This window comes from Oncorhynchus keta, chromosome 11, assembly GCF_023373465.1.
Source record: "Oncorhynchus keta strain PuntledgeMale-10-30-2019 chromosome 11, Oket_V2, whole genome shotgun sequence".
NCBI classification, from domain to species: domain Eukaryota; kingdom Metazoa; phylum Chordata; class Actinopteri; order Salmoniformes; family Salmonidae; genus Oncorhynchus; species Oncorhynchus keta.
The window spans coordinates 9,966,332-9,991,735 of NC_068431.1; the positions used below are offsets into that span (position 1 = coordinate 9,966,332).

The window sequence follows — 25,404 nt, forward strand, 5'->3', positions numbered from 1 at the left end:
TTACATGTCAGCCACTGTAGACAAGCAGACCTCACAATCATGAATTATGATTCAGCCACTGTACACAAGCAGAGTCACAATCATGAAGCTTACAGTTTTGCCAGCCACTGTAGACAAGCAGAGTCACAATCATGAATTACGGTCAGCCATAAAGACAAGCAGAGTCACAATCATGAATTACGTCAGCCACTGTAGACAAGCAGTCACAATCATGAATTACGTCAGCCACTGTAGACAAGCAGAGTCACAATCATGAATTACGTCAGCCACTGTAGACAAGCAGTCACAATCATGAATTACGTCAGCCACTGTAAACAAGCAGAGTCACAATCATGAATTACGTCAGCCACTGTAGACAAGCAGAGTCACAATCATGAATTACGTCAGCCACTGTAGACAAGCAGTCACAATCATGAATTACGTCAGCCACTGTAGACAAGCAGTCACAATCATGAATTACGTCAGCCACTGTAGACAAGCAGAGTCACAATCATGAATTACGTCAGCCACTGTAGACAAGCAGAGTCACAATCATGAATTACGTCAGCCACTGTAGACAAGCAGTCACAATCATGAATTACGTCAGCCACTGTAAACAAGCAGAGTCACAATCATGAATTACGTCAGCCACTGTAGACAAGCAGTCACAATCATGAATTACGTCAGCCACTGTAGACAAGCAGTCACAATCATGAATTACGGTCAGCCACTGTAGACAAGCAGAGTCACAATCATGAATTACGGTCAGCCACTGTAGACAAGCAGTCACAATCATGAATTACGGTCAGCCACTGTAGACAAGCAGTCACAATCATGAATTACGTCAGCCACTGTAGACAAGCAGAGTCACAATCATGAATTACGTCAGCCACTGTAGACAAGCAGTCACAATCATGAATTACGGTCAGCCACTGTAGACAAGCAGAGTCACAATCATGAATTACGGTCAGCCACTGTAGACAAGCAGAGTCACAATCATGAATTACGGTCAGCCACTGTAGACAAGCAGTCACAATCATGAATTACGTCAGCCACTGTAGACAAGCAGTCACAATCATGAATTACGTCAGCCACTGTAGACAAGCAGAGTCACAATCATGAATTACGTCGACAAATCTACTGCCAAATCCTTTTCAATCGTTGTTATATGAAGACAAATGACAGATTAAACATATGTCATCGACCATTGGACATAAACATTACACAACAAGTCATAAATCGCAAATTAAACAATGAGTGGTTTGGAAGGAATCAGTGGCTAACTGCAAGTGTTGGTAAAGCAATCACTATTTTTTCTTCCCGTGCCTGTTATTCGGTGGAGAGGGTGTGTGATCCAAGTCTGGATTTAAGGAATTAAAACATCTGTCTGAAAGAGCCTGTTTTCCAAGCATAAAGGGATACACATTCACGTGCAACACCGTGGGCCAGACAATGTTGATTACATTATTGCTGTCAATAGAGCATGACTTCATCCAAAGAACGCCAGACTTTGAGGGACCGCTGCGCCACAGCACAACAACCGTGTGTCCAAAAATATGTCTTGTATGCTGCTGCATAAATTATGCAATATGCCAGGGAAATACAGTTGAAGTCGGAAGTTTACATACACGAAAGTTGGAGTCATTAAAACTTGTTTTTCAACCAGTCCACAAATGTCTCGTTAACAAACTATAGTTTGGCCTCCCGGGTGGCGCAGTGGTTAAGGGCGCTGTACTGCAGCGCCAGCTGTGCCATCAGAGTCCCTGGGTTTGCGCCCAGTCTCTGTCGTAACCTGCCGCGACCGGGAGGTCCGTGGGGCGACGCACAATTGGCCTAGTGTCGTCCGGGATGCGCGCTGTGTTAAGAAGCAGTATGGCTGGTTGGGTTGTGTATCGGAGGATGGATGACTTTCAACCTTCGTCTCTCCCGAGCCCGTACGGGAGTTGTAGCGATGAGACAAGATAGTATCTACTACAACAATTGAATACCACGAAATTGGGGAGAAAAAAGGGGTAAACATTTTTTTTTAAAGTTGGTTAGGGCATCTACTTTGTGCATGACACAAGTGATTTTTCCTCCAATTGTTTAAAGACAGATTATTTCACTTATAATTCAGTATATCACAATTCCAGTGGGTCAGAAGTTTACATACACTAAGTTGACTGTGCCTTTAAACAGCTTGGAGAATTCCAGAAAATGATGTCATCACTTTAGAAGCTTCTGATGAGCAAATTGACATCATTTGAGTCAATTGGAGGTGTACCTGTGGATGTATTTCAAGGCCTACCTTCAAACTCGGTGCCTCTTTGCTTGACATCATGGGAAAATCAAAAGAAAATCAGCCAAGACCTCAGAAAAATAATTGTAGACCTCCACAAGTCTGGTTCATCCTTGGGAGCAATTTCCAAACGCCTGAAGGTACCACGTTCATCTGTACAAACAATAGTGCGCAAGTATGAACACCATGGGACCACGCAGCCGTCATACCGCTCAGGAAGACGTTGCGTTCTGTCTCTGCGAAAAGTGCCAATCAATCCCAGAACAACAGGAAAAGACCTTGTGAAGATGCTAGAGGAAACAGGTACACAATTATCTATATCCACAGTAAAACGAGTCCTATATCGACATAACCTGAAAGGCCGCTCAGCAAGGAAGAAGCCACTGCTCCAAAACCGCCATAAAAAAGCCAGACTACGGTTTGCAACTGCACATGGGGACAAAGATAATACTTTTTGGAGAAATGTTCTCTGGTCTGATGAAACAAAAATAGAACTGTTTGGCCATAATGACCATCGTTGTGTTTGGAGGAAAAAGGGGGAGGCTTGCAATCCAAAGAACACCATCCCAACCATGAAGCACGGGGGTGGCAGCATCATGTTACTGCATGAGGGACTGGTGCACTTCACAAAATAGATGGCATAAAATTATGTGGATATATTGAAGCAACATCTCAACACATCAGTCAGTTAAAGCTTAATCAGTTAAAACTTGGTCACAAATGGGTCTTCCAAATGGACAATGACCCCAAGCATACTTCCAAAGTTGTGGCAAAATGGCTTAAGGACAACACAATCAAGGTATTGGAGTGGCCATCACAAAGCCCTGACCTCAATCCTATAGAACATTTGTGGGCAGAACTGATAAAGCTTATGCGAGCAAGGAGACCTACAGACCTGACTCAGTTACACCAGCTCAGTCAGGAGGAATGGGCTACAATTCACCCAACTTATTGTAGGAAGCTTGTGGAAGGCTACCCGAAATGTTAGACCCAAGTTAAACCATTTAAAGGCAATGCTACCAAATGCTAATTGAGTGTATGTAAACTTCTGACCAACTGGGAATATGATGGAAAAAATTAAAGCTGAAATAAATAATTCTCTCTATTATCATTCTGACATGTCACATTCTTAAAATAAAGTGGTTATCCTCATTTTTACTAGGATTTAATTTCAGGAATTGTGAAAAAATTAGTTTAAATGTATTTGGCTAAGGTGTATGTAAACTTCCGACATCAACTGCAGCTAAGAAATTAATACTAAGTGTATTTTGTGTAGTAAACTGTTAGTAGTCCATGTGTCTCAAACTAATAATTTGGTCCTCCCCCTCAGAACTTAGCCTACTGTTCTGACTTGGTGGTGCACATGTAGCCTATAGACTGTTTTTAGAGAAATGAAATCATCGGATATTGTAAGAGCTTTCATTGGCTGCTTATATGCCCCCGTTATTTATCCTATGGTTCTGTCTTGGTGTACAGGGAGAATCGACTACATCCATCTTAATCAAAATCACGGCCTGCCTCTTATCCGCTCCTCTTTTCCTCATGCCATAGTTTTAACATCTCCATCGTTATATTGCTTATATTGGTATATCTCATTAGTATCTAATTCATCTTGAGGCAAAGTTGGAATGATGCATTTCATTGTTTTGCTTACTTTGTGTATTATAGTTAGATCGTGTGCTTTTCTCCACGGGGAGAGATACTATATAATGTTGTTGGGTCTGTGACCATGTTTGCCAGTGACAGTCTCTTCCCATTCAAATATTTATTTTCAACAGAAAGTTCAGTAATAGATCCATGTAATTCCAGCTGATATTGCGAGGGTTGTTTTGTTTGTACAGTGCCCTGTCTGTGTCTGTATATAGTCTATAAAAGTGGATCCTCGTGATTGTATTTTCCTTCCTTTTTAGACCACATTGGCCTAATAAAATACTTAAATTGATAGGGTAACCACGTCTCTCTCGTCTCTCTCTCCCTCTCTCTCGTCTCTCTCTCCCTCTCCCTCTCTCCACCTCTCTCTCTCTCTCTCTCCCTCTCTCCACAAAGTTAAGGCCTCAACATCTTGCTGAATTTATCTGAATTAACACCTATCTGAATTTCTGTCGGTGTCCATTTTGAAAGTGTGGAACGAATAAGCCTACCTCGTCGCAGCTCGTTCGCTTGCATTTGCTTATACTTAGAGCTTAGTGTTGGTGATATAAGAACAAACATTATGAATTTACTGAACATAAATGTAATCATGTTTGTGTATGGTTCAAAAGTCAAAACTCATGTCGGCATTTGTTATTATTGAAAGAGAATGCAGTTCGTATAGAGTGACACAAATTCATAAGGAGTCAGCAGAAACCATATTTATTTAAGCAAGTCAGCCATATCAGCTATTGTTTTTTTAAAAGGCTGTAAATGAGGCTGAATGAACTGTGTCGCTGCCAGACAAGGCTCCGCTGATAGCCAGGTGTAGTGGTGGTAAGAATTCACTACATGGTGCTGAAAAGAAAGCTCTGCTGTTGGGACAGCTTTATATAGGGCCTGACAATTTGTGGGCACCGTTTGTCACTGTCAATTAATGTATTGTTTGTGGTTGTGATGTGTAGTGGCTTTGCTGGCATCCATCTAAAAAAAAAAATGATAGAGACTGCCCCACCAAGATTGACATGCTAAAATTGCCACTGCTGCCTGGTGACATCACCAGGCGGGAAAATGGTTAATAGACCAACAAGAAAGAGAGTTCCAAACCTCTCTGCCAATAACAGCTAGTTTCCAGTTTTCCCCTCCCCCTCAGACCACACCCAGACAGTCATAGCAAAATTCTTCCTTGAGAAATTGCCCTTAGCTAAGAAGCTATTTTTGTTACATTTTTAAAACATTTTAATTGAAAACGATCACAGTAAGGCACTTAATTGTTACCCAGGAATGATTTGATATTGAGATTTTTTTTTAAAGAATCTGCATTGGACCTTTAAATAACCGGATGAATCAGGATAATATATAGACTAGCCATTCAGAAATATCTGACAGACGAGTAAAGATTGCATTCAGGACATTGATGACCAATGGTCTTGGTTGACCTGACAAGTCTGGCAATTGATGTAGACAATATATATATATATGTAGCTAGTGCTACTGCGCTGTGAGTCATATGGGTTGCGTCAGACATGCTACCCAGTTAGTACTGTAACTAAAACACCCAGTTATTACTGTAACTAAAACACCCAGTTATTACTGTAACTAAAACACCCAGTTATTACTGTAACTAAAACACCCATTTATTACTGTAACTAAAACACCCAGTTAGTACTGAAACTAAAACACCCAGTTATTACTGTAACTAAAACACCCAGTTATTACTGTAACTAAAACACCCAGTTAGTACTGTAACTAAAACACCCAGTTAGTACTGTAACTAAAACACCCAGTTAGTACTGTAACTAAAACACCCAGTTATTACTGTAACTAAAACACCCAGTTATTACTGTAACTAAAACACCCAGTTAGTACTGTAACTAAAACACCCAGTTATTACTGTAACTAAAACACCCAGTTATTACTGTAACTAAAACACCCAGTTATTACTGTAACTAAAACACCCAGTTAGTACTGTAACTAAAACACCCAGTTATTACTGTAACTAAAACACCCAGTTATTACTGTAACTAAAACACCCAGTTATTACTGTAACTAAAACACCCAGTTAGTACTGTAACTAAAACACCCAGTTAGTACTGTAACTAAAACACCCAGTTAGTACTGTAACTCTGAAACATCCATCATGCATCGTCATCAACAATTCTTCTAAGATCACTTTTTTTAGTGAGAGAGAGAGAGAGAGAGAGAGAGAGAGAGAGAGAGAGAGAGAGAGAGAGAGAGAGAGAGAGAGTGAGAGAGAGTGTGAGAGAGAGAGAGAGAGAGAGAGAGAGAGAGAGAGAGAGAGAGAGAGAGAGATAGACAGAGAGAAGGAGAGAGAGAGAGAAGGAGAGAGAGAGGGAGAAAGAGAGAGAGAGAACATTGTTTTATTAAGATCACATGATGTGGACTGTATATGATTTTCAGATTATATGCATGAAATATCTTCAAAATGTATTGAAACTTCTCTGACATTCTGCGATGAGCATCTATTGTCCAAGATGTACGCAGTAAGCTGCATCACTGAATGGATAAGGGTCATATTTGCATAAGGGTGTGTGTTCCTGAACCTGATGTTGAAAATCCTGCCTCGACCTGTGCTGCATATGCTTTCATGCTACCGTTGGACAGACTGAAGATCTTTTATTTGTTTCAAGAAGCTACTCAATTCCTCAACAGTCAGAAAAAAACAAGAAACATGTTGTATTGCCACACTTAATAAGGCGATAGTTTTATGCTCCTGGCCTTGCTCATCAATGCTGTTGCTTGCCCACAATAAAGTTCACTGGATGCTGGAATGTGTAAAGATTTGTCCCATGCCCTTAAAAGGAGGGTGTTTATGTGTATAATCATCATAACAATGCAGCTGAGAAAAAAATGATGAACACCGAGGAACATTTATAAATCAAGTTTATTTAACCTCTGCACTCAAAACCATTTACAAAAGAACATTATGTACAACTACGCCATTTCTTTTGACACATTTCACCTCTGTGCTGTCTTATCTTTGTCTTGAAAGAATGTATAGTGAGTGGGCCGAGTTATGGGGTGTATCAGGGAGTGTGTGTGTGTTTGTGTGTGAGTGTGTGTAATGAAATAGTAAATATACGTTTCCATTCCCCTTCACTTGGTTATAGTCACCATAGTGGAATAAGACATCTTTAAAAAATAATATTTGGTCTGAATTAAGATTGATACATTTTAATATGACTACATATTTTCAAGAGAGTAATTAGGGCATTTGAGTTGACAATATCCTTAAATATACTGTAGATCCATGTACTGTAGATCCATGTACTGTAGATCCATGTACTGTAGATCCATGTACTGTAGATCCATGTACTGTACATCCATGTACTGTACATCCATGTACTGTAGATCCATCTGAACAGCCATCTTTAAGATCGATTTTATTTGTCAACATAGTTATGTTGTTACTGCATTGTCCTTCTAAATTGTTTGAGATTAAAAGTACATTCCCCTTCACATAAAATAACATCTCCATCACCACCTATATTGTAATAAATAAACATCAATCCCAAGTTTAGCAGATGTGAGCTACAAACGCTGCTATAAGACACTGTATATCAAGATATACGAACATGCGATACTAATACCTAAAAATGCATTTTCAATATTAACATTACACAGTGGTTGTTATGGAATGCTCCAAATAGATTCTTAGATTGAGAGAACAAACCCAAATGCACACTGGGATTCATGTCAATAATGACCCTGAATGATCTCAACACAATGCCATGACTTTCACCAAACAGACAAATAGAGCAAATTCATTATGACAACAAGGAAACGTTCTTCACCCTAAAAACATTTGTAGAGACATGCCTTTTTTAAAATATATATATATATATAGTTGAAGTCGGAGGTTTACATACACTTAAGTTGGAGTCATTAAAACTCATTTCTCAGCCACTCCACACATTTCTTGTTAACAAAATATAGTTTTGGCAAGTCGGTTAGGACATCTACTGTGTGCATGACACAAGTCATTTTTCCAACAATTGTTTACAGACAGATTATTTCACTTTTACAGACAGATTATTTCATATTTCAATTCCAGTGGGTCAGAAGTTTACATACACTAAGTTGACTGTGCCTTTAAACAGCTTGGAAAATTCCAGAAAATTATGTCATAGCTTTAGAAGTTTCTGATAGGCTAATTGACATAATTTGAGTCAATTGGAGGTGTACCTGTGGATGTATTTCAAGGCCAACCTTCAAACTCAGTGCCTCTTTGCTTGACATCATAGGAAAATCAAAGGAAATCAGCCAAGACCCCAGAATTATTTTTTTAGACCTCCCACAAGTCTGGTTCATCCTTGGGAGCAATTTCCAAATGCCTAAAGGTACCACATTCATCTGTACAAACAATAGTACGCAAGTATCAACACTATGGGACCACGCAGCCATCATACCGCTCAGGAAGGAGACGCGTTCTGTCTCCTAGAGATGAACGTACTTTGGTGCGAAAGTGCAAATCAATCCCAGAACAACAGCAAAGGACCTTGTGAAGATGCTGGAGGAAACAGGTACAAAAGCGTCTATATCCACAATAAAACTTGTCCAATATCGACATAACCTGAAAGGCCACTCAGCAAGGAAGAAGCCACTGCTCCAAAACTGCCATGGAAAAAGCCAGACTACGGTTTGCAACTGCACATGGGGACAAAGATCATACTTTTTGGACAAATGTCCTCTGGTCTGATGAAACAAAAATAGAACTGTTTGGCCATAATGACCATCGTTATGTTTGGAGGAAAAAGGGGGAGGCTTGCAAGCCGAAGAACACCATCCCAACCATGAAGCACGGGGGTGGCAGCATCATGTTGTGGGGGCGCTTTGCTGCAGGAGGGACTGGTGCACTTCACAAAATAGATGGCATCATGGGGAAAGAAAATTATGTGGATATATTGAAGCAACATCTCAAGACATCTGTCAGGAAGTTAAAGCTTGGTCGTAAATGGGTCTTCCAAATGGACAATGACCCCAAGCATCCTTCCAATGTTGTGGCAAAATGGCTTAAGGACAACAAAGTCAAGATATTGGAGTGGCCATCACAAAGCCCTGACCTCAATCCTATAGACATTTTGTGTGCAGAACCGAAAAAGCATGTGCGAGCAAGGAGGCCTACAAACCTGACTCAGTTACACCAGCTCTGTCAGGATGAATGAGCCAAAATTCACCCAACTTACTGTGGGAAGCTTGCGGAAGGCTACCCAAAATGTTTTACCCAAGTTAAACAATTTAAAGGCCATGCTACCAAATACTAATTGAGTGTATGTAAACTTCTGACCCAATGGGAATGTCATGAAAGAAATAAAAGCTGAAATAAATCATTCTCTCTACTATTATTCTGACATTTCACATTCTTAAAATAAAGTGATTATCCTAACTGACTTAAGACAGGGAATTTTTACTAAGATTAAATGTCAGGAAATGTGAAAAACTGAGCTGAAATGTATTTGGCTGTGGTGTGTGTAAACCTCCGACTTCAACTGTATGTATATCTGTTACAAATGCAGAGCAGTGCAACCCAAGTCAAAACGTGGGTACAGTTGGTCCCTTTTTCATGGAGTCTTTCAAGGGCCTAGTTAGTATGTGCCAGAGCTGCACACATTGTTCTGCAAATGTTTTGTGCAGTAGCAGAGAACCTCACTGTTCTGTCTAAAATTGTCCAAAAGACCTATTGACGATGACATTTGGAGGACATGGAACTAGAAGCAACCAGATTCTTAGTAATAAATACTCAGGGAATCATTGTGATGTGGACATCTTCAATCCATACTGCTACAGTAGTTAGGCTGCTGTCCATATTGCATTTAGACATTTACAATGATCCAATGTATAGTGTCTCTAAAAGCATTAGTACAGACTATTAAACGATATTGTCCAGGCTTATGACTGGTGCCCCACACAGTCATTACATAATTGTGTCAGGTGTTGCCCTGATTGATCCATGCTCCACCTCTCCATTTCTACTCTGTCCATTGGCATGAACTGACTCCCTGGCCAGGGGAGAGACCAGGTGGACTCTGTTATTTCTGCTGGTGCTCTGGTAGACAGCCCCAGGGAGGGCTCTCATCTGGCCAGTGAAAGGGCTCCCTGGCAGAGACGTGCAGGGGGATGGGGAGTTGAGGTCAAACCCAGGCTCTAGGCGAGAGCCAGTCACTTTGCTGACACAGTGAGGGCTGGGGTTGACGGAGGACAGGGTCTGCTGACTTCCGTTCAGGTAGGAGGTATTGGTGGAGCCCAGGCGAGAGGAACGTTGGTTGTAGTAGGCATTCCAACCTTTCTGCTTCTTCTTCTGATGGCAGCGGCACTTAAGGATACGTATGAAGGCCTGCTTGAACTCTCGGCTGTAGCAGGGGTAGATGATGGGGTTCAGGCAGCTGTTGAAGTAGCCCAGCCAGAAGATCACCTTGAAGAACGTCTCCGAGGGACGCAGGTTGGCGTTGAACGACCCTGAGAGAGTACATGGTGAAAATAGGTTATCAATTAAGAGATATTATCGAAAAACAAATGTTATTATGCATTGCTTTTTTTATGACACATAACTTTACATTTGAAAAATGATTAAGCTGTGCTATGTACTGTTGTAGTAGATGTATCCAGAGACAATAATGTAAATGAGGAACCATCTCTTCAATCCATTCATTTTGATGATCAATAGATGGCAGTATTCAATAGAACCTCACAGAAAGCCAACGTACCAGCAGCTATCCACCGGCATTCTCCTCTCACTCCGCACCACTGATCGAGAGAGACGGAGAAAGGTGAAATATAAGCTTGCTTTCACCTTCCCAGACCTTTCAGATCAATGATCAGCGACGAAGGAGATGAGATGAGAATACGTTTTAGGGAGTGCAGGTTGGGGGTCTTTATTCAACTCTTTAGTACAGACAAATTGTCTGTCTGCTGGTATTTTTGAAGCGTCCTATTTTTTTCCGATTGGTGGGTGGAGATTGGAGATTGGTGGGTCTCCAACGCTTACAATGATGGCTACACAGTGATTCCAATGACTACCATCTTGGTGCTGATTCTATTATCTTGGCTGTTTCCTGTTTCGGATTGTCTTAGATGGAGAAAGATAAGATGACTCACTGACGGCACTAATCATTACTGTACTATGGTCGCCTTAACCACGGAGGTCAACTCTACCGACCTCACATCAGCCTTCACTGATTCTAAATAAGCTACTGAACCTTGAATGTTAAAGAATAAAAGCTGTAAAAACTGCAAATGTGGAAAAAGTTAAAGATAAGGTAGGATTTACAAGCAATCTCACATTCAATAAAGAAATCATTACAGTAAGCAATGCCACTACTGCGCTGGCATGAGATAGTATCAGTTTCAGAGAAGCACTTTCTGGAGTTTTATCTCTATCTTTACTGTCTCCAGCTCATAAACAAAGGTCACAGAGATCCGTCATCATTCCAAAGCCTTCCTAATTTTACAGGCGAACTAATCCCAGAGGCTTTCACTGCTGGGAGTCCACTGTTTTACTGCCCTTGCACTCCTCCCCTGTTGAACATCACATCCCCTTTTTTGGCCTTTTTGGACTCAGCATTGTGGGTACTCATCCACTTTGGTATGTCCTGCCACAGAAACCCTGGCTGTCACGTTATTGGATGAAAACCTGAAGAGAAAGATGTGGCATTCCATCCTGGTTCTCTCTTTAGACTCTGGGATGGAGAGATGTTTAACAAGCGTTATTACTGTGTTCTCATAATAGAACCATGGCTCTTAGAACCATCTAATTCAAGGACACATTTGTAATTTCTCAGCCTGGCCAGAGGAGAGACTGTGGTTACACTGTAGTCCTTTCCTGCAGTTAAATGACCTAGTGTCCCCATGGGTGTAATGTTATCAATAAAAACAATTATAAACATTTTTTTTTTTAAACGCCAGAAATCTGGTGTTTCTATGTCAAACGGTTTTTGTTATATTTCAGTCTTCTGTGACGTATATAAAGTGTAATGTTGGGATGCAAACTGACTACATTACAACTCTATATCTGACATGGTACAGGTGTCTTATTTTTTTAAGCCCTTAACTATGATTATTTTTTTTTTTAACCTTTATTTAACCTTAATTTAACTAGGCAAGTCAGTTAAGAACAAATTCTTATTATCAACGATGGCCTAACCCGGCCAAACCCTAACCCGGAGAACGCTGGGCCAATTGTGCGCCTCCCTATGGGACTCCCAATCATGGCCAGTTGCGATACAGCCTGGAATTGAACCAGGGCCTGTAGTGAAGCCTCTAGCACTGAGATGCAGTGCCTTCGACTGCTACACCAATCAGGAGCCCAAATGAGTGTGAGGTGACAACCTTTGTTTCAAAGTATATTTGTTTCAAACCAAGAAACACACTGTGTGACCCTGATTTAGCCCACTGCAGTAATGAATTATGTGCTTCTGGCTGGGTTTGTTTTCCAGTAAAACGTGTGTACAGTTCTCCAGCACAGTTCCATACACTGTAACCTCCTCAGCCCCGAACCTCCCTAGTCACATGAAGCCAACAACCCACTATACCGGGATTGGTGTCAATTCCATTTAAATTCTGCAAGTACACTGAAATTCCAATTCCAAATCTCTTCAATGCCTTTCAATGAGGGAAATTTGGAATTCGATTTTCGAATTGACTACAATTGAAATAGAATTAACCCAAACCCTGCACTATGTTCTGATAGTGCTCACTTGAGAAGATTTAGGATGCTCCTTCGTGCCGTGCAACTGTGGACTCCAGGGCAACCAATCACAGCTCTCTGCCCAATTTCTCTGTCCACAGTCTATCTAACCCAGTGATTTAATCACTAATTCACCACTTAATCTACTGGCAACGTCTTTCACACATCCAGAAACCAGATGCTTCCGGCTTTCTTATCTACTAATTGACCGAGTCCTTCTTGACGGCTGCTTAACGCTGGCTGACTATCGAGCCAAACAGAGGAAGGTAGTCGATGTTGCTCTACAGACGGAGTAAACAACAAAGCAAGGACTGCTGAAATACATTAGACGCTAAAGAGAGACGGCAGTTAAATGTAACACTGCCTGTATGAGGTCTTTAGGGGCGGCAGGGTAGCCTAGTGGTTGGAGCACAAGGTAAAAATCTGTCGTTCTGCCCCTGAACAAGGCAGTTAACCCACTGTTCCTAGGCTGTCATTGAAAATCAGAATTTGTTCTTAACTGACTTGCCTAGTTAAATAAAGGTTAAAAAAAATGCAGTACCCTGTGAGGCTGCAGGCTTTCAACACATCTGTTAAAGGAGCGGGGAGGAGAACTCAGGATAAAATGCCACAAACACCTCCATCTATAATTGTTTCTGGACTCATTTCACAATCTGTCGCCATAGAAATAATCCCAAACGGAATCTCTCAGTCCATGCCCTCTCCTGCCAATGAGGAGGCCATTAGAGGAACTGCATTGATGGCACGAGAAAATAACTGGCATTTAAAAAAAAATTAAGACAGAAGCATTGACTACAGATTCAACCAGGAGCAGATGGTATGTACAGGGAGGGGTTTATCTTTTGTTCTGGTTTTGGTTTCTTTTCTAAGACACACTTGACTATGATAGAGTAGGCTATGAATGACCCTGAGATCTACCTGGGAACTAAATACCCTCGGACCTCTCCTCACACACCTACGAATGGACAAAAGCATGGAGTCAAAGATCATGTCCAAAGCCATTTTTAAAGAGGGCCTAAGAGGTATGCTAGTCAGTGGGGCCCTACCGTATGAAGGCCCTGGCGTTCCAACTGCATTACTCTAGAACAGGTATTCACAAACAATGCCGTCGGGGGTACGCCAAATAAAAATGTGATTCACATTTAAAAAATAAAAATAATACAATTTTCTTTTTTAAATGTGCCTATACATTTGGGTGAGTTTTTTTCCCTCTCGCCTGAGGAGCCTCGTTTTCACTGCCAAAACATGTGAAATACAGGAGGCCTAGTCGAATAATTTAAGTCCAATCACATTAACCGTTATTCTCTCGCGGGAAACCTTGCGCAGACATTTACGAACGAAACATGACAATTTGAAAAATAAGACGGGGAGTTTTTTGAGCGAGAATTAAGACGACTTTCGAGTAGTAAGACCTGTATAAAAACAAAAGATACCATTAATAAGAAGGGTCTAGAAGAGTCTTATATGGTGAGCTACCGAGTGGCTAGGACAGGCAAGACCCATACTATTGTGGAGGACTTCATTCGTCCTGCTGCCGCGGACATGGCTGGGACAATGCTGGGGGGAAAGGACAGAGAAACTACACAGACAATGTCTTCAACAAACAACACTGTTTCACAATGCATCAGTGACATGGCAGGAGATGTTTTGAAACAATTACTGCTGCGAATTATATGCGTTACAGCTGGATGAGTCAACAGACGTGGCGGGCCTGGCACAGCTCCTGGTAAATGTCCGTTAGGTTTATGGGGGGTCAATTAAGGAAGACATCCTCTTCTGCAAATCACCGGAAACCAGGCCAACAGGAGAGGATATTTTTAAAGTACTGGATAGCTTTGTGACATCAAATGGACTTCGGTGGTCAAGATGTGTTGGTATCTATACTGAAGGTGCAAAGCCATGACAGGGAGACATAGTGGAGTGGTAACGCACGTGCTAGCAGTTGCTCCCGACGCAACATGGGTACACTGCAGCATCCACCGAGAGGCTCTTGATGCCAAGGGAATGCCTGACAGCTTGATGTTTTGGACACTACAGTGAAAATAGTTAACTTTGTTAAAGCAAGGCCCCTGAACTCTTATGTATTATCCGCATTATGCAATGATAGGCCAGTCGTGTGAGAAACTATCTGGGTGATGTTTTTTTCTCACCTGAATGATCTGAATCTAGGATTACAGGAACTCTCTGCAACTATATTCAATGTGCGGGACAAAATTGAGGCAATGATTAAGAAGTTGGAGCTCTTTGTCTGCATTAACAAGGACAACACACAGGTCTTTCCATCATAGCCTCATAGCCTTAACTATGATTATTTTGTGTGCAAATGAACTCAAGCTTACGGACAATGTCAAATATGATATAGCGAAGCACCTGAGTGAGTTGGGTGTGTAATTACACAGGATAGGGTTGCGTTCAGAGTATCCTGCCTTGGCAAATAGTGCTGTTAGGACACTGATGCCCTTTGAAACCACATACTAATGTGAGAGTGGATTCTCGGCCCTCACTAGCATGAAAACTAAATACAGGCACAGACTGTGTGTAGAAATGATTTAAGACTGAGACTCTCTCCAATACAACCCAACGTGGCATTGTTATATTCATCCTTTCAAGCACACCCTTCTCATTAACCTGTAGTGAGTTATTCACCACTTTTTGATGAACCGATAAGCTTTTATATGTAAGATGGCTAAATAAAGAGCAGAATTATTATATTATTATTATATTATTATTTGTGCCCTGGTCATATAAGAGCTCTTTGTCACTTCCCACGAGCCGGGTTGTAACAAAAGCTGACACTCATTCTTATGTTTAATAAATGTATCGTGTAGTGTGTGTGTGTGGCAGGCTTACAATGATGGCAAAAAAACAACATTTGAGAGTGCGCTGACCTTGGTACTAGAGGGGGTACAGCTGACCCTGGTGCTAGAGGGGGTACAGCTGGAGGCTGAATGTTTGAAGGGGTATGGGACTATACAAAGTTTGGGAACCACAGATCTAGAAGCATAAGGGACCCATCACCATCATATCATGCTCAAATTACAGCTCATTGGAGAATTTGGGTTGGTTAGTTAACTAGTCTGAAACCTTCTGGAATCATCTATTAAATATGGTGGGAATGCAATATTATTGTCCGTACACGCTTAGAAAAAAAATATGCTATATAGAACCTAAAAGGGTTCTTTGTGGTTTCCCCATAGGATAACCCTTAAAAATACGTTTTTTTTTTGTTCAAGGTAGTACCCTTTTGGTTACCAAAATTGTTCTACCTGGAACCCAAAAGGGTTCTACCTGGAACCCAAAATAGTTCTACCTGGAACCCAAAAGGGTTCTCCTAGTGGTCCAGCCAAAGAACCCTTATTGAACCCTTTTTCTAAGAGGTTATATATTCAACGTGTAACCTTGACAAAACAGTAAATATTGGTTACATAACATGGAAAGCGACAATCGAAGAGCAATATCTTTAGTATGTAATGTTTTGGGTTCATCTGGTGAGTTTTGTGATGAAAAAAGCAAAAAACTCTCAACTTCTATCTTGATTACCATCATCTGTGTTTGAACAGATGTTGTTTCCTGTTTTCCCCACAAAATGATCCTTCTATTGTTCACCACCTCCGCATGAGGACAAGGTGTAAGATACAGGCATACTAGATCACAGAGCACCATTGTTTGTGGTAATTACATTATGTTGGGTGATACAAACAAAACATGCCTTCGTTGGGTCAGTGCAGACAGCTTGAGAATTGCATAGTTTATACTGGCAGTGAAAAGTGGCGCTATCGTCAAACACAATCTGCAAAAGCTTTCAAAGAGATTATTTAAAATCCTGCCAGTTGCAATAGTCTGTCGAATGTGGACACCAAGAATATTTGACCCAGCTATTTTGATCCAATTTGTCTGAGAGAACGGCTACACACTAGGTTAACGACTAAAAACACATGAGTGAGTGCTTTGTAAGGACCCAATCATTTCCAATGAAAACACCATATATGCCAATTATTACAGTTTATATCTTGGGTTTTATTGGAGAATTGAGATAATACCTATTCTCAATCTCCATACCTCAAGTAAATAATAACTGAATATAATGTTCTGTAGATGATATATTCACTGATATACTGGTAGTCTGAAAGCATTGTGAGGGCAGAGAAAGCAAAGACGGAGCTATTCAGGGCTTATTGTTGCTCCCAGAATACATAACACATATATCAAACATCCTATTCCAAAACCCCGATAGGAGGGGGAAATTACAACCAGCGTCAGGAAAGCTGTAATCCTTCAAACCAATGACATTTTTATTATCTTAAAATGTCCCTGAGCCTCTCGGGGGAGGGTCCAACAGGGTTCCTATAGCGTATGGTACACACAAAGACACAACAGGGTTCCTATAGCGTATGGTACACACAAAGACACAACAGGGTTCCTATAGCGTATGGTACACACAAAGACACAACAGGGTTCCTATAGCGTATGGTACACACAAAGACACAACAGGGTTCCTATAGCGTATGGTACACACAAAGACACAACAGGGTTCCTATAGCGTATGGTACACACAAAGACACAACAGGGTTCGTATAGCATATGGTACACACAAAGACACAACAGGGTTCCTATAGCGTATGGTACACACAAAGACACAACAGGGTTCCTATAGCGTATGGTACACACAAAGACACAACAGGGTTCCTATAGCGTATGGTACACACAAAGACACAACAGGGTTCCTATAGCGTATGGTACACACAAAGACACAACAGGGTTCCTGTAGCATATGGTACACACAAAGACACAACAGGGTTCCTATAGCGTATGGTACACGCAAAGACACAACAGGGTTCCTATAGAGTATGGTACACACAAAGACACAACAGGGTTCCTATAGCGTATGGTACACACAAAGACACAACAGGGTTCCTATAGAGTATGGTACACACAAAGACACAACAGGGTTCCTATAGCATATGGTACACACAAAGACACAACAGGGTTCCGATAGCATATGGTACACACAAAGACACAACAGGGTTCCTATAGCGTATGGTACACACAAAGACACAACAGGGTTCCTATAGCGTATGGTACACACAAAGACACAACAGGGTTCCTATAGCGTATGGTACACACAAAGACACAACAGGGTTCCTATAGCGTATGGTACACACAAAGACACAACAGGGTTCCTATAGCGTATGGTACACACAAAGACACAACAGGGTTCCTATAGAGTATGGTACACACAAAGACACAACAGGGTTCCTATAGAGTATGGTACACACAAAGACACAACAGGGTTCCTATAGCGTATGGTACACACAAAGACACAACAGGGTTCGTATAGCGTATGGTACACACAAAGACACAACAGGGTTCCTATAGCGTATGGTACACACAAAGACACAACAGGGTTCCTATAGCGTATGGTACACGCAAAGACACAACAGGGTTCCTATAGCGTATGGTACACGCAAAGACACAACAGGGTTCCTATAGCGTATGGTACACACAAAGACACAACAGGGTTCCTATAGAGTATGGTACACACAAAGACACGGACAAACGGCAGACTAATTCGGTTACTACCCAAAGCATTGTCTTAATTGTGCCACATCAATTTACTCTGTGTGAATCTTCACTGGCTGTCACCACCTCTACACATTGCTTCCACTTCCATGGTGTGGCCAGGCTAGGTGACTGCTGTGCCTCAATGCATACACGTCTCCATCTCTGTCACCCACACAGCCTTATGGTCCATATTGCACCCAAACTAAAGGGAGCCATGATTGGACATTAACACTGGGTAATGTCAGCAGTTCCAAATAACCTGCTTATCGCCACAACACTGATAATTTCTGTCATCTCAAGCACGGTGAGGACTGATCGATATCAAGCTTGAAAAAGGAGAATTCAGGATTTATTTATGTGATGAACAAACTGGTTTAGTATGATCATAATTGATGCTTTTTGTAGCTATAGTCTCCTGCCTTGTGATATAGGGCTATTGATGTTTTTTGTAGCTATTTATATAGTCTCCTGCCTAGTGATATAGGGCTATTGATGTTTTTTGTAGCTATAGTCTCCTGCCTAGTGATATAGGGCTATTGATGTTTTTTGTAGCTATAGTCTCCTGCCTTGTGATATAGGGCTATTGATGTTTTTTGTAGCTATTTATATAGTCTCCTGCCTAGTGATATAGGGCTATTGATGTTTTTTGTAGCTATAGTCTCCTGCCTAGTGATATAGGGCTATTGATGTTTTTTGTAGCTATAGTCTCCTGCCTTGTGATATAGGGCTATTGATGTTTTTTGTAGCTATTTATATAGTCTCCTGCCTAGTGGTATAGGGCTATTGATGTTTTTTGTAGATATTTATATAGTCTCCTGCCTAGTGATATAGGGCTATTGATGTTTTTTGTAGATATTTATATAGTCTCCTGCCTAGTGATATAGGGCTATTGATGTTTTTTGTAGCTATTTATATAGTCTCCTGCCTAGTGATATAGGGCTATTGATGTTTTTTGTAGCTATTTATAGTCTCCTGCCTAGTGATATAGGGCTATTGATGTTTTTTGTAGATATTTATATAGTCTCCTGCCTAGTGATATAGGGCTATTGATGTTTTTTGTAGCTATTTATATAGTCTCCTGCCTAGTGATATAGGGCTATTGATGTTTTTTTGTAGCTATAGTCTCCTGCCTTGTGATATAGAGCTATTGATGTTTTTTGTAGATATTTATATAGTCTCCTGCCTAGTGATATAGGGCTATTGATGTTTTTTTGTAGATATTTGTATAGTCTCCTGCCTTGTGATATAGGGCTATTGATGTTTTTTGTAGCTTTTTATATAGTCTCCTGCCTTGTGATATAGGGCTATTGATGTTTTTTGTAGCTATAGTCTCCTGCCTAGTGATATAGGGCTATTGATGTTTTTTGTAGATATTTATATAGTCTCCTGCCTAGTGATATAGGGCTATTGATGTTTTTTGTAGATATTTGTATAGTCTTCTGCCTAGTGGTATAGGGCTATTGATGCTTTTGCTTTAGTGCTTTATTTGTAATCCCATTAGGTTTTGCTGAAGCAGCAGCTATTCATCCGGCGGTCATCACAAAAACATAAAACATGTCGAGTAGCAGAAACTCTCATACACCGACAGACAAGAACAGTCACACACATGTAAAATACAATATATACAAACAGTACAACTAAAGGATAATGTATGTGTAGATTGTGTGTGTTAGAATGTGACAGTGTGTCTGGTTGTGTGTGTGTGTGTGTGTGTGTGTGTGTGTGTGTGTGTGTGTCATTTCTTTACAAAATGTAAATGAAAAATTGCCCGTTTCTGGTGCCACTGACTAGAAAATATGGCAAGTTAATTCATGGAAAAGTTAATACCCCTTTCCCACATAATAAAAGGAAGTTAATACCCTACATGTTTTGGCATGGGTACATACTGCTTCTTGTTAAATCCTTATTATGAAAACTCTATACTGTTGGCATACTGTATGTGAAAAAAATGATTATGTGTGTGTGTGTGTGTGTGTGTGTGTGTCAGAGAGAGGGAGAGAGGGAGGGAGAAAGTGTTTTTGTCTGTGTGTATATCTGCTTGAGTGCTTAAGTGTTTATACAGTGCATTCGGGAAAGTACTCAGACCCCTTGACTTTTTCCACATTTTGTTAGGTTACAGCCTTCTTCTAAAATGGATTCAAATTCATTTTTTTCCTCAACAATGTACACACAATACTCCATAACGACAGAGTGAAAACAGGTTTGTGATTTTTTTTGCTAATTTACAACATAAAATAAAATAAAAAAAACTTATTTAGGTATTCAGACCCTTTGCTATGAGACTGTAAATTGAGCTCAGTTGCATCCTGTGTCCATTGATCATCCCTGAGATGTTTCTACAACTTGATTGGAGTCCACCTGTCGTAAATTCAATTGATTGGACATGATTTGCAAAGGCACAAACCTGACTATATAAGGTCCCACAGTTGACAGGGTATGTCAGAGCGAAACAAAACTATGAGGTCGAAGGATTTGAGCTCAGAGACAGGATTGTGTCGAGGCACAGATCTGGAAAAGGGTACCAAACCATTTCTGCAGCACTGAAGGTCCCAAAGAACACAGTGGCCTCCATCATTTTTAAATGGAAGAAGTTAGGAACCACCAAGACTCTTCCTAGAGCTGGCTGCCCGGCCAAACTGAGCAATCTGGGGAGAAGGGCCTTGGTCAGAGAGGTGACCAAGAACCCGATGGTCACTCTAACAAAGCTCCAGAGTTCCTCTGTGGACAACGACCCTAAGCACACAGCCATGATGACACAGGAGTGGCTTCAGGACAAGTCTCTGAATGTCCTTGAGGAGCCCAGACTTGAACCTGATCGAACATCTCTGGAGAGACCTGAAAATAGCTGTGCAGCGATGCTCTCCATCCAACCTGACAGAGCTGGAGAGGATCTGCAGAGAAGAATGGGAGAAACTCCCCAAATACCGGTGTGCCAAGCTTGTAGTGTCGTACACAAGAAGACTCACGGCTGTAATCACTGCCAAAGGTGCTTCAACAAAATACTGAGGAAAGGGTCTGAATACTTACGTAAATTTCATATTTCAGGTTAAAACATTTTTTTGTCAACATTTCTAAAAACCTGTTTTTGCTTTGTCATTATAGGGTTATTATATAGGTTTGTAGATTGATGAGGGGAAAAAAACATTTCATCCATTTTAGAACAAGGCTGTAATGTAATAAAATGTGGAAAAAGTCACGGGGTCTGAATACTTTCCAAATGCTCTGTATACTTGCATTGGAGGACACTAGCAGAGAATAGGCTGTTCGGTTAGATGCTGTCCTGTCATGTCACACACACACGCACGCAAACATACGCACACATTCAAGGTTTATTTGAAAAACAACATGTATGCGTGCAGTGTCATACCTATCTAACAGGTATGTGGTTCAATTTAACCCAATAGAACTAGTGAGAAATTGTGACACAAAAAAAAAAAAATCCAAACCTACCGATGGGCAGCACGAGGAAGAATGGCAGCCAGCAGAGAATAAACATGCCTACCACCACACCCAGAGTTTTAGCAGCTTTCTTCTCTCGGGAGAATTTGAGCAGTTTCACCGTTAGTGTGCTCCGCGCCTGGCCTTTGCCCGTGACGCAGTATTCTTGCAGCTGTGCGTTTTTGCAGTGGATCCTGAGCGTGAGCTCATTCGAGTCCATGCGTTCTTTCATGACCCCCGCCTCCAAGTTCTTAGTGGTCCGTTTGGCAACTACATAAACCTGGCAGTACATGCACAGGATGACAGCCAGAGGTATGTAAAATGAACCCAGGGAGGAGAAGAGTGCGTAAAAGGGCTCTTCGGTGATGGGGCAAACGGTGTCATCATTTGAGGGTGGTTGTTTCCACCCTAGTAGAGGTCCGATGGAGATGACAGTGGCGAGAACCCACACACCGAGCATGGCCAAAATGGCTCTTTTCTCCGTTACTATACAGGGGTACTGCAGTGGGTAGCGCACGCCTATATAACGGTCTATGGATATTACGCACAGGCTCATGATGGAGGCCGTGCAACATAACACGTCCACTGCTGCCCAGATGTCACAGAAGATCCTCCCGAATACCCAGTAGTCGAGAATCTCCAGTGTTGCGGACACGGGCAGAACTGTGGTACCCAGTAACAGGTCTGCAATTGCTAGGTTGATAATGAAATAGTTCGTTGGGATACGCAGGTGTCTGTTGCACACAACGGAAAGTATTACGAGTATGTTGCCCACGATTGCGAACAAAATGAAAGCGCCCAGAACCATACCAACTGACACGGCTCGGGTAAGGTCCAGAGGATTCGTGTCTGTGTAATTCGCTGTGGTCAAATTGGTATTATTTGCAGACAACGGTCCTGGTGTCTCTGCGTACAGCTCAGAGGACCCGTTACTCCAGAAGTTGGCATCATTAGCAGTATCAAAACTCATGTTGATGACCCAGTTCCTCCATACCAGATAAGTGTAAATCCATGGATCAACACAAATACATTGTTAATTTTGTTAAATCACCAGTATTCTTCATTTAAAGTGGCTTTGGAAATTAAAACAATTACTAAGAATGAGCGCAAAACTGATCGAAAAAGCGCAATGACCTTCTATGGTGTGGTTCCATAATCCCCTGATGTTTTCCGGAAAACTTAAATTTCATAACACAAGATTATATCACTTTAACCAGCTGCTGCAGTCGTCGTGACTGTCGCCTCTCACTCCGTTCCCTCTTCTCTACTCTGCAGCGTTGCCACCGTGGTGATACAAGCTGTCTAAACGCAGCAACACCACCAACTGACCCCTCCCGCATCCATGTTCACAATATGCAACCTTTCCTCCCCTTTATTCACTGACCTAAACATATTGGCACTGGAAGTCATCCGACATGCCCTCACAAAAATGTTTCCAGGACTGACCAATACGGGAATCCTGAAACTGAGAAGCACGTGGCTATATCAACCAGTAATTTAAATCACAGGCATATGCAATAGCATGTGCCATCAACACGCCAATTATTATATGATATATCTATGGTGCTTTCAAGACAAGTGGGAGGTCGGAGATTTCCAAGTTCCCAGTTGTTTTGAATGCTGCATTAAAACTCTACGCAGTATGTGTCAAGGCCAACGCAACAACAACAATAAATTGTTGCATTGCTATAGTAAGGACTACAAATCAAATCACTAACCTGAAGGCCTACTGGTGATTACACATATGATATACAGTGAGTGTACAAAACATTAGGAAGACCTTCCTAATATTGAGTTGCACCCTATTTTACCCTACCTTACTTTACAAGGTGTCGAAAGCGTTCCACAGGGGATGCTGGCCCATATTGTCTCCAATGTTTCCCACAGTTGTGTGAAGTTGGCTGGATGTCCTTTGGGTGGTGGACCATTCTTAACACACAAACAAACTGTTGAGCGTGAAAAACCCAGCAGTTCTTGACACAAACCATTGCGCCTGTCACCTACTATCATACCCTGTGCAAAGGCACTTAAATCTGTTGTTTTGCCCATTCACCCTTTGAATGGCACACACACACACAATCGTGTCTCAATTGTCTCAAGGCTTAACAATCCTTCTTTAATCTGTCTCCTCCTCTTCTGATTGAAGTGGATTTAACACGTGACATCAATAAGGGATGATAGCTTTCACCTGGATTCACCTGGTCAGTTTATGTCATGGAAAGAGCTGCAGTTCCTAATGTTTTCTACACTCAGTGTAGTCATTGTCTCATAATTAGGCTACAATCTACACAAATTTAATGCACAATTGATTGTGATTACATAATTTAGACTACATTTTGGATATCTTTTAGGGACCATCACGCACAGCCTACACCTGAAAGTTAGACCTTAATAATCATTCAAACTACTTTCTGTTTAGTGTTGGGGAATCTACTCTGAAAATATACGTTTACTAAACTACCAACTACTTTACACTGGAATAATTAAAGCTACACTAAAGCTAACCTTAATGAGAAAAATATTGTTTACTTAACTCAAGTTACTTCTAAAAATTATTTCACTAAATCCAAAACTACTGTGTGATACATTATATCTACATCTGAAATGTCATAGACTACAAATTGCAAGAACAGATCAGTCTGGAGTCAGATGTTAACAGCAAGAACAGATCATTCTGGAGTCAGATGTTAACAGCAAGAACAGATCACTCTGGAGTCAGATGTTAACAGCAAGAACAGATCACTCTGGAGTCAGATGTTAACAGCAAGAACAGATCATTCTGGAGTCAGATGTTAACAGCAAGAACAGATCAGTCTGGAGTCAGATGTTAACAGCAAGAATAGATCACTCTGGAGTCAGATGTTAACAGCAAGAACAGATCACTCTGGAGTCAGATGTTAACAGCAAGAACAGATCAGTCTGGAGTCAGATGTTAACAGCAAGAATAGATCACTCTGGAGTCAGATGTTAACAGCAAGAACAGATCACTCTGGAGTCAGATGTTAACAGCAAGAACAGATCACTCTGGAGTCAGATGTTAACAGCAAGAACAGATCAGTCTGGAGTCAGATGTTAACAGCAAGAACAGATCACTCTGGAGTCAGATGTTAACAGCAAGAACAGATCACTCTGGAGTCAGATGTTAACAGCAAGAACAGATCACTCTGTAGTCAGATGTTAACGGCAAGAACAGATCACTCTGGAGTCAGATGTTAACAGCAAGAACAGATCACTCTGGAGTCAGATGTTAATAGCAAGAACAGATCACTCTGAAGTCAGATGTTAACAGCAAGAACAGATCACTCTGGAGTCAGATGTTAACAGCAAGAACAGATCACTCTGAAGTCAGATGTTAACAGCAAGAACAGATCACTCTGAAGTCAGATGTTAACAGCAAGAACAGATCAGTCTGGAGTCAGATGTTAACAGCAAGAACAGATCACTCTGGAGTCAGATGTTAACAGCAAGAACAGATCACTCTGGAGTCAGATGTTAACAGCAAGAACAGATCAGTCTGGAGTCAGATGTTAACAGCAAGAACAGATCACTCTGAAGTCAGATGTTAACAGCAAGAACAGATCACTCTGAAGTCAGATGTTAACAGCAAGAACAGATCAGTCTGGAGTCAGATGTTAACAGCAAGAACAGATCAGTCTGGAGTCAGATGTTAACAGCAAGAACAGATCACTCTGGAGTCAGATGTTAACAGCAAGAACAGATCAGTCTGGAGTCAGATGTTAACAGCGAGAACAGATCAGTCTGGAGTCAGATGTTCATAGAATGTGCAATCTAGCTTATTAAATACAAACACAGT

At 41.2% G+C, this 25,404-nt stretch overlaps 1 protein-coding gene and 1 long non-coding RNA gene across 4 annotated transcripts; one reads left to right on the top strand and one right to left on the bottom strand.

Moving 5' to 3' along the window:
• The first annotated feature begins 152 nt into the window (after positions 1–152).
• LOC127906247 (uncharacterized) lies at positions 153–1,290 on the top strand. Of its 3 annotated transcripts, none has more exons than XR_008060663.1 (3): positions 153–282; positions 402–884; positions 1,007–1,290. It is a non-coding gene; the product is annotated as an uncharacterized LOC127906247 (long non-coding RNA). The 3 variants fall into 3 exon arrangements; XR_008060665.1 differs by having other exon boundaries at positions 1,046–1,290; XR_008060664.1 differs by having other exon boundaries at positions 153–202.
• Positions 1,291–6,773: 5,483 nt separating this feature from the next.
• On the bottom strand, positions 6,774–22,844 carry LOC118389768 (alpha-1A adrenergic receptor-like). The gene is made up of 2 exons (XM_035779610.2): positions 21,603–22,844; positions 6,774–10,363 (listed from the first exon to the last, which is right to left on the bottom strand). Exons 1-2 carry the CDS (start codon positions 22,558–22,560, stop codon positions 9,822–9,824), a joined length of 1,500 nt encoding a protein of 499 aa, XP_035635503.1. The 5' UTR covers positions 22,561–22,844; the 3' UTR covers positions 6,774–9,821.
• Between the last annotated feature and the right edge of the window lie 2,560 nt (positions 22,845–25,404).